At 37.1% G+C, this 18310-nt stretch overlaps 3 protein-coding genes across 3 annotated transcripts; 1 reads left to right on the top strand and 2 right to left on the bottom strand.

Moving 5' to 3' along the window:
• Positions 1-3036: 3036 nt before the first annotated feature.
• LOC133285354 (uncharacterized) lies at positions 3037-4113 on the bottom strand. Its single transcript, XM_061482563.1, has 2 exons — positions 3667-4113; positions 3037-3540 (listed from the first exon to the last, which is right to left on the bottom strand). Exons 1-2 carry the CDS (start codon positions 4111-4113, stop codon positions 3037-3039), a joined length of 951 nt encoding a protein of 316 aa, XP_061338547.1.
• Positions 4114-4409: 296 nt separating this feature from the next.
• Positions 4410-5417, bottom strand: LOC133285353 (uncharacterized). The gene has a single exon (XM_061482562.1). It carries the CDS (start codon positions 5415-5417, stop codon positions 4410-4412), a length of 1008 nt encoding a protein of 335 aa, XP_061338546.1.
• Positions 5418-16293: 10876 nt separating this feature from the next.
• LOC133285387 (gibberellin 3-beta-dioxygenase 1-like) lies at positions 16294-17848 on the top strand. The gene is made up of 2 exons (XM_061482594.1): positions 16294-16769; positions 17212-17848. The coding sequence occupies exons 1-2, from the start codon at positions 16294-16296 to the stop codon at positions 17846-17848; spliced, it is 1113 nt and encodes a 370-aa protein (XP_061338578.1).
• The last annotated feature ends 462 nt before the right edge of the window (positions 17849-18310 follow it).

The following is an 18310-nucleotide window of genomic DNA, read 5'->3' as shown; positions in this document are numbered from 1 at the left end:
CATAATTGCCGCTTTGGGTCGGCTTTTTGAATCTTATGTCTTTAATTTCATTTTGCCGAGATCGTTGCTTCTTTTTTACTTATAGTTTGAAGCTCTATTTCGATCTTGTCGTAATCGGCTTATAATTCGTCGAGTTTTAGCCGACCTAGGATTATTCTTTTGTTCGTCAACAAAATTGTTATTCCTTTTCGGCCACGAAGCTCCTGAGCCTTCAATTACTTGCGTGGAAATCGATATGCATAGATAACATAAATTAAGTAACTGCTCTTTTTATTTGCATTCCAACGAAATCTCTTTACAAGGGCTGAGCTTAAAAGCTCGTTTTATTTGCTTGGAAATAAATCTACCTATTGACTGAGCTTAATAGCTCGCCTTATTTGCGTAGAAATAATTCTAACTATTGACCGAGCTTAAGAGCTCGTCTTCCTATTTCGAACTTCGAACATGAGACCTAGCTATAGTAGACCTTCAACTTGTCCGCGTTCCAAGTCCTCTTTACTAGTTTCTTGGAGATAGTTTCCAAAGTGTAAGCTCCCTTTCCCAGATTATCTTTGATCTTATAGGGACCTTCCCAGTTTGCGGCGAGCTTTCCATCTCTTGCATTTTTATTGCCGATGTCTGCTCTACGCAGGACTAAGTCGCTGCTCTGAAATGACCGAGGTCTGACTTTTTTATTGAATCTGGCCGTAACCAAATGCTTGGCCATCATATTCTTGTATCTGGCGTTCTCCCTGCATTCATCCAGTTGGTCGAGTTCCACAAGGAGTGCTTCCTTGTTTTGGCTTTCGGTTCCTTGTAACCTCTGTACCCTCCTCCAGGACGGCTCACCGATTTCCACCGGAATCATGGCCTCGCACCCATATGTCAGCTTGAAGGGGGTTTCTTCCGTGGTAGATTGGGTACTTGTCCTGTAACCCCATAGGACGAGGTGTAGTTGCTGAACCCAATTGCCGTTGGCTTCAAAGAGCCTTTTCTTCAACCCGTTGATGATCACCTTGTTGGCAGACTCGGCTTGTCCGTTAGTCTGAGGGTGCTCAACTGACGCAAATCGATGTGTGATTTTGAGGTCGGTCATCAACTCTGAGAACTTTTTGTCAGCAAACTGTGTTCCGTTATCTGTTATTATCTCGGCAGGAAGCCCAAATCGACTGATGAGGTTTCTTTCAAAGAATCTCCGTATCCTTGCCGAGGTAATGGTGGTGAGGGGTTCGGCCTCGATCCACTTGGTGAAATAGTCGACAGCCACTATCAACCACTTGAGTTGACCTTCAGCCACAGTAAAAGGTCCCAGTAGGTCCATCCCTCATTTGAAGAATGGCCATGGAGCCGTAATAGTTTGCAGCTCTTCTGGGGGTGCATGAAGGATCAGCGCATGCTTCTGACATTTTTCGCACTTTTTGACATGCTCCTTCGCGTCCGCCTCCATAGTTGACCAATAGTATCCTCCCCTTAGTGCCTTTCTGGCCAAGGCTTTTCCTCCCATGTGATGCCCGTTTATGCCCTCATGAATCTCGACCAGCACGTATTCAACCTCATTGTTGCCTAGGCACTTCAGCATGGGTGTGTAGAAACCCTTTTTGTAGAGTTGCCCCTCTATTATGGTGAAACAGGCCGAATTCCTCACGAGTTTTCTGGCCTCTTGCGTTTCGTCTGGCAGGATTCCTTTTTCCAGGTAGGCCACTATGGGCCTTCTCCAATCCTCTGTCTCGGTTATCACCATCACACACGTCGGCTCCAAGATGCTCTGTTGTATCACAGTGCGATGATTTCCTGGGCCCTTTGAGCTGGCAAGTTTGGATAAGATGTCGGCCCTATTATTCTCGTTCCGAGGTATGTATTGGATTATCACCTCGTCAAACTCGGCTAGCAGCTCCTTGACCTGGTGGAGGTAATTCATCATGAGAGGACCCTTGGCTTGATATTTTCCCTCAACTTGTGAGGTAACCAGCTGCGAATCACTCATTTTTTTTTTCTGGCCCCATGCTCTTTTGCTTGCACGATCCCGGCAATAAATGCCTCGTATTCAGCTTGGTTATTAGAAGTCGGGAAGGCCAGGTGAAGTGAATGCTCAATGGACACTCCTTCCGGGGTCTCAATGATCACCCCGGCTCCGCTCCTCTTGGAGTTGGACGATCCATCTACGTGTATTGTCCAGAGATCTTCGTTCCCTTTTCCCTTTTCATTGGATGGGGTTAGCTCCAAGATGAAGTCGGCTAGCGCTTGGGACTTTATCGCCTGCCTGGGCTCATACGCAATGTCAAAGTCAGAGAGTTCGACTGCCCAGTTTATCATTCTGCCAGCGAGGTACGGCTTGTGGAGGACTTGCCTGATGGGCTGATTCGTTCGCACAATAACTCGGTGACTCTGGAAGAAAGGTCGGAGCCTCCTTGCCGTGGTAAGCAGTGCGAATGCGACTTTCTTGAGCTTCTGATAACGAAGCTCAGGCCCTTGCAAGGTTCGACCTACAAAGTAGATCGGCTGCTGTGATTTGTCAGTCTCCCGTACCAGGGCGGCACTGAAGGCCTCTTCCCCAACTGATAAGTACAAGATCAGCGTTTCTCCGGGCTCTGGTTTGGACAGTACATGAGGAGTGGCCATGCAATTCTTAATATTTTAGAATGCGTTTTTGCATTCTTCTCCCCATCCGAACTTGGCTTCCTTTTTGAGGAGCTTGAAGAAAGGCAAAGCTTTTTCTACCGATCTAGGAAAGAATCTGGTCAGGGCCGCAAGACGTCCTGTGAGCTGTTGAATTTCTTTCTTGCTTTCGGGCTGCTTCATTTCAAGCACGACCCTACACTTGTCGGGGTTCACTTTTATTCCTCGGTTGGTAAGCATGAAGCCCAGGAACTTTCCAGCTGGTACCCCAAAAGCGCATATTGCTGGGTTCAGCCTGATCCTGTGAGCTCTCAACTGCTCAAAAGTTTCCCTGAGGTCATTTATATGTGCTGACATTTGCAACGACTTGACAATCATGTCGTCGATGTATACCTCTAGGTTTCTTCCAATCTGCCCTCCAAAAACGCGGTTCATCATCCGCTAATATGTCGCCCCTGCATTTTTGAGGCCAAAAGGCATGACGTTGTAACAAAAATTGCCCTTCTCAGTCATGAAGGCGTTTTTTTCGTGGTCGTCGGGATGTAGTGGAATTTGGTTGTACCCAGAGTACGCGTCCATAAACGAAAGTAGCTGAAATCCTGAAGAATTGTCAACTAGCTGGTCAATGCTCGACATGGGGTATGAGTCCTTTGGGCAGACCTTATTGAGGTCGGTGTAGTCCACACATATCCTCCATTTCCCGCTTGGTTTCTTTACCATCACCACATTAGACAACCAAGTGGTATACTGTATTTCGCTAACGAATCCGGCTGCTAGCAGCTCGTCGACGTGCTCATTCAAAGCATGACGTCGGTCGGACCCTATCTTCCTCTTCTTTTGGGATACTGGCCGTGAACCAGGGTACATGGAGAGCTTGTGGCAGCAGAAGGTTGGGTCTATTCCAGGGATTTCTGAAGCTTTCCAAGCAAACACATCACGGTTTTCCTTTAAAAAAGAAACCAGCACCTCTTTGAAGTCGCCTTTAAGGTATTTTCCCACCTTGGTGTGTCCTTTACCGTTTTTCGCAATATCGGCATCCTCCAACTCTCCTTGGGGTTATGGACGAGGTACCAAGAGCTCCTCTCTTACATCGAGTTCAACCAAGTTGACCTCTCTTCTGCATGCCTTCAGTGATTGGTCCTTAGTTCCTCCTTCTTTAAGCCGAGGTGGAGATGATGGACCTCCATGATGGACTCGTAGAGTCTCATAGTAGCACTTTCTTGATTCTTCTTGATCACCTCTTATGGTGACGATCTCGTTGTTCATATTAGGTTTTTTCAATGCTTGATGTTTTGTGGAGATCAGCATATCCCATTCATGGATTGTGGGCCGACCAATGATCACGTTGTAGGAAGACGAGGTGTCCACCACCACGAAACGAACCCTTCCAGCTCGGAACGAGTCCTTCGTTCCCAAGGTCAACTTTAGGTCGATGTAGCCTTTTGAAGGGGACGCCGCTGCGTTGAACCCGACCAGCTCGGTGACGCATGGTTTCAAGTCCTTCTCGTCCAGGTTCATCCTCTGGAAAGCATCCCAGAGAATTATGTCAGCTGAACTTCCGTGGTCAATAAAGATTCTCTTCACTCGGCAATTGACTAGCACTCCGGTGATCACCAATCCATCAGAGTGAAGAACAGTCTCGGGGGAGCCGGTTTGCTGTCATTTCCTTTGAATGTCGGCCTGTCTCTTACAGACATGACCTCTTTTAAGTACCTTCTTCTAGCGTTAGCCGAGTCTCCTCCCCCACCTAGAGCTCCACTTATCACGTTGCATTCGAATTCGGCTTCAGGAAAAGCCTCGTCCTTTTCATCGACCTATTTTTCTTTGGCAGGTCGGTCTTGTCTTTGGTCCTTTCGATCCTCTCTCTTTGGGCTTCGACTTCGGCTTCGGCTTCTTTGCTTGCGCTTATTATTTTTCTTGCCCTGTGTTCGGATGATATACTGCTTTAATTTTCCCTCCCTGACGTGCTTTACAATTGCATCTCGAAGGTCCCAACAATCATCCGTAAAGTGACCGTTTTGGTCGTGGAATGCACAATATTTGCTTCTATCTAATCCGAACTTGGCTTTGAGGGGTCGAGGTCTCTCGACATTGCGGATTTCGGTCTGTGCTACCTCTTTCCATATCTTGGATCTGGACACGTTCAAAGGTGTATAATCGTCATACCTCCTCCTTGGTGATCGGTCTTTCGACCTTTTATCACGAGTGTCCTTTGCTTTTTTGGATCCCTTCTGGTCCCGGTCTTTGTTGTTTTTCTTACTCGGGCTCCGACGTGTAGGGCTTCGTCCTCGTGATTCGACATAAACCTTTTGCATGTCCTCCACGTCAATGTATTTGTCCGACCTTCTCATGAACTCCTCCAGATCATTCACCGGGTTCTTATAGATAGATCTCGCCAATGGGGAGTCGCCATCCAATCCCGAAATGATTAAGTGGAGGTGCACTGCTTCAGTTAACCCTCGTACCTTGAGGGTGGCATCCTTGAATCGATCGAGGTACTTCCTCAGCGATTCGTTCTCCTTCTGCCGGATTCTTCCCAAAGCATAGGCTGGCATCGGATGTACTTTGCTTGTTGCAAAGTTAAGTCGGAAAGTCCGAGCTAGGTCTTCAAATGAGTCGATTGAGTTCCTAGGGAGCCTGGTTATCCAGGTCATTGCTTGACCAGACAGTGTTGTCGCAAAGATCCTGGCCTTAATAGGTCCAGTAATCCCGTTGAATAGCATCTCAGTTTTAAAAGCCTCTAAATGGGCTTTTGGGTCCTGACTTCCGTCGTATGGAGGTATCCTGGTGCTCTTAAATCTCGGCGGTATGGCCAAGTTCATGAGCCTCTCAGTGAATGGGCTATCATTAGCCTCTTCATCCTCCAGATAATTTTCGTCCTAGTTGTCGTTCGGACCACCACCATCCGGTTGTTACCGAGGTTAAGGTTCTGCCCATTCTGCGCGTTTCCTTCGACTGTAGCCACGTTCTGTTGCCGCGGTCCTCCATCGCCAGCATTGCCGCGCCTTCTAGGCCGATCTCCAACATTTTGATGCTGGAGGTCTTCAGCATTCTGATGCTGGATGCCTTCAGCATTCTGATGCTGGATGCCTTCAGCGTTCTGATGTACGCCTTCAGCATGTTGCTGCTGAGGTCGGTCGTTTACGACCCCTCCGGCTCCCCTAGTCTGGCCTTCCGCGTTCAAGGTCCTCAGTTCGGCCTCCAATGTCGCCATCCTTTGGGCATCCATACGCTGCTGGGTCAGGAATCTGTTTTCCATCTCTTGCAACCTTTGAAGGATTGCTTCCATGGCCATGTTTGTCACGTTTGGTTGCTCACTGTGTGAAGGTGGACGAACCGCAGCAATTGTTGCACTCGGCTGGGGTCTGGGAGTCGGTCCTTGTGTTCCGACCTCGCCGACCTGTACCTCAACCAGCACCGGGTTTGCTTCCAATTGGGGCTGTTCTAGTGCAGATTGGTGTTGAGGCATGCCGTAAGGCTGAGACTGTGGTTGACGCGGTGGTATTTGGGAGGTACTAGACGTCGAACGTGTGTTCGTCATCGTGGAATGGGAGTCGAAATTTATCGTTTCCCACAGACGGCGCCAATGTTAGGTCCTGGATAGACCGTATTGCTATACCGTAAGGTATGCGCTCAGAGATAGTGTATATCAACTGTATACTAGGCTTATAGCCGAGGTCCCAATCACTGCGCACAAGCAATAGGCTTATAGCCAAGGCGTGGGTGTGTGCACAGCGTGGGTGAAAGTAGTAAATGTATTCTGAGTGTTTACCTGGGGTCCATAGGCTCTTATTTATAAGATTACCTTCCTAGGCTTGTGCCTTTTGAGATCCCCCAATTGTAGTAGGATTCCACCTCCTTCTGTTGGGATGTGATCCTTATCTTATACCCTTTGGCTGTTTGGAGTTGTTGAGATGTTGCTGATTCCATATCTCACCAGATATTCTAGTTTGTAAATGGATCCTATCCCATGAAAAATGCAAATGTTTATGCTGTGATATGTTAAGCCACGACACAGGTTATTGATTTTTTCTTTTTAAAGTGGGAATTACTACAATATTATTGTCAGAGCGCCAGTGATTCTGACATGCCTGAGATTTATAATTGGCAGAGATTCCCTTAGATAATTACTTATGCGGTATTTGGTAAAAGGATAAAATTTAAAATCTCATTAAATTTAGGTTGGGAATTCCAGATATTCAGATTTGATATATGGAAGTTTGAAAATTGTTGTGGTTTTTAGCTTTCTCGGAATTTTAAATTGTGAACAAAATTTTCAATGAAAAATATCACCTCAGAGGTGATATTCTAAAAATCTCACATGATGAAAAAATATTGACTAACTTTTCAAACAGTTATGCCCTAACTATTTTCTCTGTTGCTCTCTTCGTCTCTTCTTACATTTTACTTTCATTTGCTTCACTTTTTCATGCAAGAATCTTTCCCGAGGAAAAGCTTTTGAGATTAAGTTTTGAAAAAACTGATTTGACGTTCTCTCTGAAAAATTGAACGCTAAATTATCAACTTTGAGTTCATAATTTTTTTCCATTTCCGTCTAATTTATACCACGAAGCACCATGAAATTCCCCTATAACTTCCTATGGAACCCGAGGCACAACCCTCCAATTCCACCTAATCAATATCAATTTTTTTTTAAGGTTGCCACATCCTGTATATATCCAGAGCAATCTCACAAAATAAAATTTTACCATGAAACCTCAATGCCTAGAAAATTAATTTGTACTTTTCAATACCAGAAGCATCCTGTCAACTATCTCCTATGGATTTTCATTGTTTCTCTTTCAAGATGAAACATTGAAAGGAGAGAAATTTATGATACACTTTTGGTAGCATCCTATCAATGTTGGATGAATGTGTAAAATTTCTATTTTAATTTAAAATTGCAAATGTTTTGAATTATAAAGGATAATTTTATAAAATTACCTCAAATTTTCAGTAATATTTGACAATAACCAAATATATATTCAGTAATCTTGAGCCAATATTTTTGGTAATATTTTAGTCTACCAAATAACTTTTTGATAACATTCTCGAAAGATTCACTTTCCTACAATATTCTTGAAAATCATGATTCCCGAGCACAAATTTTTTTTATCCTCTATCAAACGCCTCCCATAACTAGTTACTTGAAGGATTTTTTATCTGAAAGTTACTCAGGCGTATATTTGCTTGTATATTAATAGTAATACTTAGTTGGGTTGGGAGTCGATCCTCCTATGTCTTATGTAACATAATACGGTCATGTGAGAGAATCATAATCATACAAAGAATTGAATCAATAGTGAAAAGAGAAGAGAGAGAAAAAATATATTGAAATAAGTAGTTACAAAATCGTTATTGTTGTTTCATCTTTATATATATTTTTTGGATAAATCACAAGTATTTTTCACAGGAGGCAATCCTGTTATGTTCGGGGCGGGTCCAGAATCAAGGCTTTAAACTTCTGTCAAAGATGGTATTGGAGAGGATTGAACACATGTTCTTACCCCATCTGCTAGCTCTCATACACAAATTGAGCTACCACGAGAAGATACTTTTCCTTATTAACCAAGACATATAACCAACAAAGCCCAACATAGTTAATTAGTGGATAGTTGGGCTCCTTAAGCATGCTGAGAGAGATTCAATATTTGGTCGTGTGTAGAAAAGCTTTGTTGAAAGAGGTTTATCCACTTAATATGATCTCCTGTTTCAAAAAAATTAGTCTTTAACTGTCGGTTGAAGGATGAGTTATAGAAAAAAGAAAGAAAGACATGTATATGTGCATTTTTGTACCCACAGAAGGTAGCATATTGTCTATATTAATGTCGCTTGAATTGGTTTTGAAGGTATGCCAGGGCTATGCACTAGTGGAGTTTTCAATTTTGTTTTCCAAAGTGAAGCCTATCTGGGAATTCACTTTGGTCTATATGATTGGATGACAGTGGAAATTTTGCAACCATTAACAATTGATCAGTTTCTTTCCGTAATAGTAAATTAGACCAACTTTATTGTGGACTTCCTTTCCACTATGTTGGCTTTTCAAATCAGGACAAAATTAAGTTGATTTTCCTATAATAAGGATATTTTTATTTTTATTTTTTATTTTAAATTTTTTGGAAAGGGGAAGGGGTTAGCATACATTTGGAGTCATTAATCGTCAACCAAAGTTTTTATTGATCCATTCAGTATTAAAGACATGGGCTGAATAGTTGTTTTTTCTGTACTTTCTAAATTCTATATATGTGCCAATAAGAAAGTGGAAAGAAAACAAAGAAAATACGTAAGCTAAACCATTTGAATGTATGGAAACATTATAGTTATTATTTTTTCTTTTTTTATTAAATTAAAATTATTAATTCCCGTCAATCTAACCGTTATAATTTATTGAATTAAATTTATTAATTAATTATTAATTCTTAATAAATTACAATCGTTAGATTGACTGAAATCAACGGTTAAGATTTAATAGTAAGAGATAGTAAAAAAAAAGTAGTAAGTATAACCTCCCCTTCAATGTATATATATAAACTAAGGGGTTTGATTTTCTATGTTGAATGAGAATTCAATTCTCATGTTGTAGAGATAAAAAACATGTGGGACCCATGTGTTAGAAAAAATTATATGTAGGACCCATGTCAGCACGGAAATCGAAGGGTGTGTAGGAAAATTTGAATTCTCATGTTGAATGAGAATTATAAAACCCATAAACTAATAGGGAAGGTTATATTTATAAACTTTTTGTTTACAAATAACACTAAGTATGACCAGTCATACTTTAATCAAGAGTGTATGACTGATCATACTCAGTGTAATTGGTAAAAAAAAAAATTGTAAACGGATCCTTCCCCTAAACTAATAAATGGTGAAAGGTAAGATAAAAATAAAAAAAATGTAAAATGTGCAATTAATTATGTTTTATTTGGTTATGAAAAATAAAACAATACGATATCAAAGATTTTTCAAAAAAAAAAAAAAAGATTTTCTTTAAGGGGATTAGTTCTTGGCTTTCGAATGAAGGATACCCTTGGAACAATTTAAAAAAAAAAAATTAATTTTAATTTTATGGTTATAAGTTTTTCTTGTCACATGAGAAACTTTTAATTCTTCTACAAAAACAAAAAATTGTTGGACCTACCAAATTGAAGAAAAAAAAAGTGAAATGAGACGTTTCTTTATATCTACACGAAGGGAAGAGTTTCTCCTCCAACACTTCATTCCCCTTATTTTATTTACCTATAACTTTAATCATTTATATATTGAATAGTCAAGATTAATTAACTCTTCTCCCTTGATAGACACATATATAGTTGTGCGTGTACTGCTATAATCTTGAAATTGATCAAAATATATAATTACTCCATGACTACCTGATCAGTTATCGTGAACATTTTTAAACTTTGGTAACGCTATGATTATTAACGTAATAGGGTAGGCACATCAATCTTAAGCAATATATAGATGTATAGCTTCTTAGGCTTACGAATGAATAGAAAGATGCGACCCAATTACGTAGAAACAGGAAGCATCTTGCTTTTATCGTGCTACATTCTTTATCAAAATAATACGCTGCAAGTAGAAAGCTAAACATGGTGGGATCTCTCCAAAATTGGATCCTATATGACTCAAAACTTTTTTGGATTTATCGCGCTTTTTTTTTTGTGTGTGTGTGTGTAAAGTATATGGGCTACCCATAAATAGGCCATTTGCGAAATGTATATTTTATTTAATTAAAATATTTTATGCCAGTAAAACATTTTAAAAAAACACTACAAATTCATACCATAAGTGAGTTTTTTCGTTATTATAATAATGTGATTCCTTTTATAAAATAACAATATTATGTTAATTTGCATGTAAAGGCCAAGAAAAACCATTATCTAGCATACTTTTGCCATATTAAAAGAAATCAAGATAAATAATTAAGGAACTAAAACAGTAGATATTAAAGAGTAATGTTATACAGAACGCTTTGTGCTACAGCACTACGGTCCTTAACCCTTTGTTTCAATTTTATTTTTTAATTTTGGAAATCAATTTTATTTTCTCTCTCAAATATGGGATATTTTTTTTGGATACAATGGAGAATATGAGATTTGTATAACATACAATAAAATTTAAAAATAATTTTTTTATTGGTTTTATGAGTGTCAAGTCACTGAATATAAGTTTTTGTCCTGTCACTAAATCATAATCGTACAAAGATGAATCAATGGTGATAAAGAAAGAGAGAGAGAAATAAAATCATAATTATTTAAAGTTAAATCAATTAATATAAGAAAACAAATAAACAAAATAACGTAGTTTAATCATGACTTGACCATTCAGTGACACAAGAAACAATAATTCCATTTATTATATAAATTGAAAACTATACCGCATAGCGTAAATTAGCATCAACTTAATTAAAATAGACATATCCGTAAATTCCGTCAACCCTACATGAATTCACAACCTAAAATAAAGATTCTCTCCAACATAAATATCTAATATTAAGTTTAAAATCTGGGAAGAGTTAATTGTTTAGAGATTATAAGAATTTTTATACATAAGTAATGTTAAAAAATTTCGAACATTATCTGCTCATTCTTTACAAGTATAATTCCAGCACAAAATAAAGTGTTCTTTGCTGATATGTTTTTTACGCTTCAAGTTTAGAAAAAAAAAATTACTCATTGAAAATAATAGTGTAAAGAATTCTAAATTAAATGGATAATTTTTTTTTTTTGGTAAGCGGATAAATTTATTTTAAATTCTATATAAAAATACTAACTAACCTATTTTATCTATAGAAGGAAATTAACATAGTTTAAGACAATTTGACACTTGCTTGTTAATTGTCCATGCAAGATAATTAACTATTATATATTTAATTGTGTTTGTGAATAAATAATTAGTATACCCAATACCCATACTCATAAGTTTTTGCCGTTAAATCTAGATAAAAATTATGTCTTTATTTCTTCAAAATTCAAATTTGCATTTATATGAACATGTGTCCATATTAAGGAATTCTAATTATAGCCTAACTAAATCCCCCGATATCATAGCATCTCGTAATTACATTCCCCAATTATAGCCTAATTAATATCATTTCCATAATTATAAATTGAACTCCCAAACAATCTTTTAATTTCTCTAATTTAATCTTAATTCACAACTCACGTCAACATTAGCTTCTTTTGAAATCTGTCTTTCCTTTATATTTGAACTTTTCCGTTGAGCCTTAACCTCGGTGATTGATATCTTTCCTAATCTTAAAAATCAGAGATGTCTGTAGAGTGGGGCGTTTGATTTCCTTGTGTGCTGTTAACATTTTCCTCTAGATCCTAATAGGGATTCGCTGATTTCTTTTTTATTTTTTTATTTAAAAATGAAAAAGAAATAAAAAGGAAAGAAAGAAAAAACTTTGATGAGATATATAAGATTGATTGACCATTTTGCCCCTACTTGATTTCGAATGCCATAAATTATGTTCGAAACTTGATAAGACAAATATTTCTTATATTATTAAATGATTAAATTGTTTTTTCAAATCTTTAAGAAGTCTTCAAATATTTGAACCTGTGATGCATGCCTAGTAATATGGTAATCTTTGAGGCCGAAGTAGAGCCTTCGATTAGGATTGGTATGCCGCCATAAGAAACTTTGCTTTGACATATTAGGAAGACGTTCAACCATGCATGTTCTTTATCCTGTATCATTAGAATGAAGTGTATTATTTTGTTTTGAACCTATCTATTCTGATTAGATATTTTATAATTGGGAAAAATGTTTCAGTTAATGCAGATAAGTTATCTGCATTTATTACCAAAACGACGTCGTTTTGATATTGAAATCTTAAAAAATTATAGATATAAAGACTATTATAACCCTGAAATAAATTAAAATTACAAATACACCATGATTTCCGTCCCAAAACGACGTCGTATTGGACTTACTGCAGATAACTTATCTGCTGCAGAAAAAGCGAACCCTTTATAATCTTACTAAAGAAGTTATCTCACATGCACGAAACCGCCATATTTTGGATTCAATACTTTGTTCAGTTGCATGAATCTTTTCAAACTCTTTAATTAATTGAACATTAAAAATTTAGAAAAAAAAATCCCTCTTATTTCTCTAAAACTTCTCTCTTGTTTATTAATTTTTTATTATTTAATTTAAAAAATACAAAAATATGATACAAAGTAGAAAAAATACAAAAATCTCAATTCTCAATATTTTGCCGTCCATATATATACATTAAAATTTTCTTATGCACATTTCACTCTGTAGCATGCCGGCCTTTTTATTTTTATATTTTGAAAACTTTAAGTTCACCCGTCATCATCTTAATTAATTCACATGCATACGTACATTAATTAATTAAAAGAGTTAGATTCCTGGATATATTCTTAATCATGTCGCATAACCTTGGATTCATAAAACTACAAGATTGAGTAGATAGATATATCTAGTTTATGCTTTTTTCGGTGCATAAAATTGTATGTTTTAATTATTATTTTATTTATTTTTTGAGTTGAGTGGCCATGCATGTATAATATAAACTATAAAAACAGTGGGTTCATTAGCGACCCAAACGGTCCCGACCTCACCATGTTTGAACCACGTGAACTGCATGTGCACGTAGAAGGAGAATTATAATGAATGTTATGTGTGATGTTAAATGTGAACATACACGAGCCCATGTCCCATGAATGCTAGTCATGTGGTGAGCAATTACAAGAAGAGGGCCATCACTGTTCATCCTATGTCATTAATTCATCAATGGCATCATATATATATATGCATTATATATAGGTGGCGCGCAATGCATGATATATTGGGGAACCAAAGAAAAAAAAAGTACAAAACAGAAAATTAGATGAACATAACTCCTTCGAAAAAAGGTACTTATTAAAAAAAGAAGGGGGTGAGGGACTTAGGTTTTTCAAATCGAAAAAAGAAAAAGAAAAAGAAAAGAAAAGAGAAATTGCTTTGGTTATATTATGGGGACAAACCACATATTTGTTGTAGTTTTATCAAACGAGTTACGTTGCTGAATATCAATAAGGCCACTTGAGGCACATGGGACAGGGAAAACACTCCTCCTATCCGCAAAATACCAAAAGAAACTTTACTGGTTTTTCATGAAAATGATCATACATACAAATACAAGTGTAAGGCACAGGGAAGAACAACCAGCCAGTCCACTCATTTCTACTTTTGTTGTATTTATTTTTAATATTATTGTTAGTATTTTCATTTTTTTTATAATTGTTAAGGGCTAAATTACCATTTTGTGTATATAAGTATGTTGCTCAATTATGTGTTATTATTGTCTTCTTCGTACAAAGCTTTTAACTTTTGAAAGCATAATTCTACACAAACATCCATTGAGTACAAAAAAGTTATAGGACTGTAATGAATGGTCTAATATGTCAAATCGAAACCGTAAGTAAATTATTGTCCAAGGAATTATAACAATACGGTGCGTATATATTGGATAATATAATTTCGAGATGGGCAATTTGGTCAAGATGGCAACCAACCAAAATGGGGGCACTGTGACTATTGTCGTATAGCGAATGAGATAAATCAGAACCAAGTTGGAAGAGTTTGATTTAAATGTTTTTCTACTTGAGGACAAGACAAAGGCACATGTTGAGCTAGGGGCCCTACTCTTTCGTCGAATCCTTGGAGTTGTGAATTGAGAGGTTGAGATGCCTTTGCTTTCCTCATTTTATGTAGAGGACAAGATGGTCCTTTCCTTTTTTGTTCTTTCCCTTGTCCAATTTCTAAACACTTTTTTTTTTTAAAAAAAATAAAAAATAAAATTCTATTTGCACTGTTTTTTTTTTATATTATTAATTCTATAACATTCTTGATTTATTCGTACAAGTAATTTAATATTCATATATTTAGGATATATATGTAAGATCAGTTGAAATAATATAAATTTATTAGGTAATTAATAAATAAAAAAAATAGAGAATAAAAACTCAATAATACAAAATTAATACTGATTCGCCTACGTACTAAAAAAAAAAAAAAATACTGATTCATGCGTTATGATGTGATTTGATATCATACAAAGCCACAAATCATTAATTCTTGTTTATATTAATTTTAAAATCCAAAACTTAATTAAATGAATAATTAAATTATAATATATATATATATATATATATATATATATATATATATATATATAAAGAAATAATGGAGGGGTAATATTGATAAACTTTTTTTCTTACAAACATACAAATTACACTGAGTCTGACTGGTCATATATCTATCAAAAGTGTATAACCAGTCAGACTCAGTGTAATTTGTAAGTTTGTAATAAAAAAAGTTTATCAATATAACCTTTCCCAGTAAATTATTTCTAAAATATCGTTTAAGATTCTTTAGATTATTATAAGATACGATTCAAATATTATCAAATAATTTTAATATATATATATATATGGGTTTTATAAGAGTTATGTTGTAGGAAAAGTGATTGTGTAATGTTATAGAGATTCGTTTTACGTGCCGTAATTTTTTTCTTTTCTTTTTTCTTCAAAAAGTGTGGGTCCCACGACATGTTGTGTGTATAGAAAAATTTGTTGTGTCATGTTAAATAACAAATACAAACCCTTATATATATATTTGGAAATAATGTTGACAAATATCTTTAACATATTGTAACATGCAATCACTTAAATGCAAAAAGGAAACAAAGGAATCAAGAATAATTTCTTTCCTTCAAAACTTTCGCTTCTACAGCAATCAACACCTGAAGGTTGTGTTTGAGAGTCACTGTTAAAATGGGAAGGGAAAATTTTACTTAGACGACCTTTCCCATGTTTTTTTTATTATTTGTGAGTTAAAAAAATGAGATTTACTTTTCTCATGTTGTAGGAGAGGAGTTATCTTATGTTGTGAGATAAATTAAGTGAGGTTCATCAATTTTTAAAAAAAGAAAAAAGAAAAAAAAGTGAGGCACATCTTTTTATGTGAGTGTAACATAAGCGATAAATTTTATGTAACATAAGAGTATAATTTTCTTTAAAAAAATATGGAGAGAGAATTAAATTTTTTTTATAAAACTCTCCAAAAAATTTCTCACCTTTAAAATTAAAATTACCCCAATTTAAGGATACGAGAGAGATTTTTAATATCCAAATAAGGGAAAAAGAATATCCATCATTTTCTTTCCCTTCTTTTTTAATAGAAAATAATATAAATCATTAAAAAGATAGTCATTCACCTGTTTAAGTTTTTGGATTGACGCTTCAAGTTCATAGGATGTATTAGAGAGATACAAAATAATTAATTACGTCTTACTAGTACTTTAAGATTTTGAATTTTGGATTCAAGTGACAGTTATCACTTTTTGTTTTGGATTCCCTTTTTTCTCTTTTCTTCCAAACTCCCAAACACACACCCCTGAGAGAAAAAAAAATATAAGAAATGAACAAAAACACCGCTTTCTCTCTCTATCTATCTTTCTTTCGGTTTGGGGCAATGGCAACATTGTCGCGATCTACCCCATCATCTCTATATATACTCACTAGGCACAATCATGTTTCTCACCTCATCTTTATCTTTCTTTTGGGTACTATATTTTCTTGCAAGTACCACCACCAATAGCTACTCCCTCTTCCTAATTATTCAACACACTCTCTCTAATATTGCTTGCTCATTCTTTTCTTTTTTTTCTTTGACACTATGCCTTCACTCTCAGAAGCATACAGAGCCCACCCCGTTCCCGTTTACCACAAGCACCCCGACTTCGACTCCCTACAAGAACTCCCTGAATCTTACACTTGGACACACCTTGACGATCATGCTTACCCTTCCAATTATAGCATCAAGGAAACTGTCCCTGTTATTGATCTCAATGACCCAAATGCTTCAAAGCTGATAGGCCATGCATGCAAAACTTGGGGTGTCTTTCAAATTGTAAACCATGGCATCCCCATAAGCCTCCTTGATGACATTCATGGAACTGGCCAAACCCTTTTCTCTCTTCCTTCTCACCAAAAGCTTAAAGCAGCTCGTTCCCCTGACGGCGTTTCTGGCTATGGCGTCGCTCGTATCTCCTCATTCTTCCCCAAACTCATGTGGTCTGAGGGCTTCACAATCCTTGGATCCCCTCTCGAACATTTTCGTCAGCTATGGCCCCAAGATTACGGCAAATACTGGTATCAACACATCCTCATGCACGTGTTCGTGTTCTCTATATTATAAAACTATATATATATATATATATATATATTAAAATTATAAACTAGACTAGCTACCTTCATCTCTCTTCTCCTTTCATTCATCTTTGTTTTTCTTTATTTAATTTCTAGCTAAGAGAAAAGGACTTTTTTGGTATTTTTTGTGGTGACAGGACTAATGGCCAAATAATTATAAGACCATTTTCTTATCCTAATTAATGCATTTAGCAAAGATCATAATGAGAGCTATGGACCCACCTTGAAGATTAGGAGAGTGTCGAGAATCTATTGCAACGAATCCACTTGTTTTTGTTTGTTATGATGTTCGAAATCTCTTTGTCTATTAGTCTATAGTGGCATGATTTTTGCTAACACTCCTCAATTTTTGGGTTTTTTGGGGGTTTTTTTGTTTTGTTTTCAGTGATATTGTCGTGCAATACGATGAAACCATGAAAAACCTAGCGGGAAAGCTAATGTGGCTCATGTTAGATTCTCTCGGTATTACAAAGGATGACATCAAATGGGCTGGTTCAAATGACCAAATCAAAAAGGCTTGTGCTGCTTTGCAATTGAACTCCTACCCGAGCTGTCCGGATCCGGATCGGGCCATGGGTCTTGCCCCGCACACAGACTCGACCCTTCTCACAATCCTTTACCAAAAAAACATCAGTGGGTTGCAGGTTCAACGGGAAGGATCCGGGTGGGTGACGGTGCCACCACTTCCCGGCGGGCTCGTGATCAATGTTGGCGACCTCCTCCACATTTTATCAAACGGGTTGTACCCAAGTGTGCTCCATCGGGTTCTAGTGAACCGGACCCGTCAGCGGTTTTCGGTTGCTTATCTATATGGGCCCCCAGCCAATGTGGAGATTGGGCCACATGCAAAGCTTGTAGGCCCAAGTCAACCTCCGGTTTATCGACCAGTGACTTGGAACGAGTACCTTGGAACCAAAGCAAAGCATTTCAATAAGGCTCTCTCGTGGGTTCGGCTTTGTGCACCTATTAACGGTTTGTTTGATGTAAACGAGTCTCACGAAAAGAGTGTGCATGTTGGTTAGACAGCTTTGAACTTTTTCGATTCTTACCTCTTGCATGGTCTATTTTGAACCAAGCATAGAAGGCAACAGAAATAAAAACACCTTTTTTTGCTTAACTCGAACTTGGTGGGGGGTACAAGTAACAAAACAATAAAGAAGTCGAGTAGGATATACATAAATATGTTTGGCTCTAAACGGGAGAGAGAACATAGGAAAAGCCATTCAGAGGATCGGATAAGATACTTCAAATCATACAAACTAATGCAAACATAAGAGTCTCACTGGTTTTGTTTGTCTTTGCAGTGAAAGGGACATTGCAAAATTGTCGAATTTGAATGTTCAATTCGAGTACAGGACACACACAAAAGGACATTTTCTATAGTATAAAAATTTATATTAATTAATTTTAACTTGTATATAAAATCGGTCTAAAATTTTATATACAGATACGTGTAGGAGTTTGGTCCAAGTTAACTAATCACT

This window comes from Gastrolobium bilobum, unplaced genomic scaffold, assembly GCF_033153095.1.
Source record: "Gastrolobium bilobum isolate Gb01-03AN ecotype WA unplaced genomic scaffold, APGP_CSIRO_Gbil_v1 utg1211, whole genome shotgun sequence".
In the NCBI taxonomy this organism is placed as follows: Eukaryota; Viridiplantae; Streptophyta; class Magnoliopsida; order Fabales; family Fabaceae; genus Gastrolobium; species Gastrolobium bilobum.
This window is presented reverse-complemented; position numbering and strand designations above follow the sequence as displayed.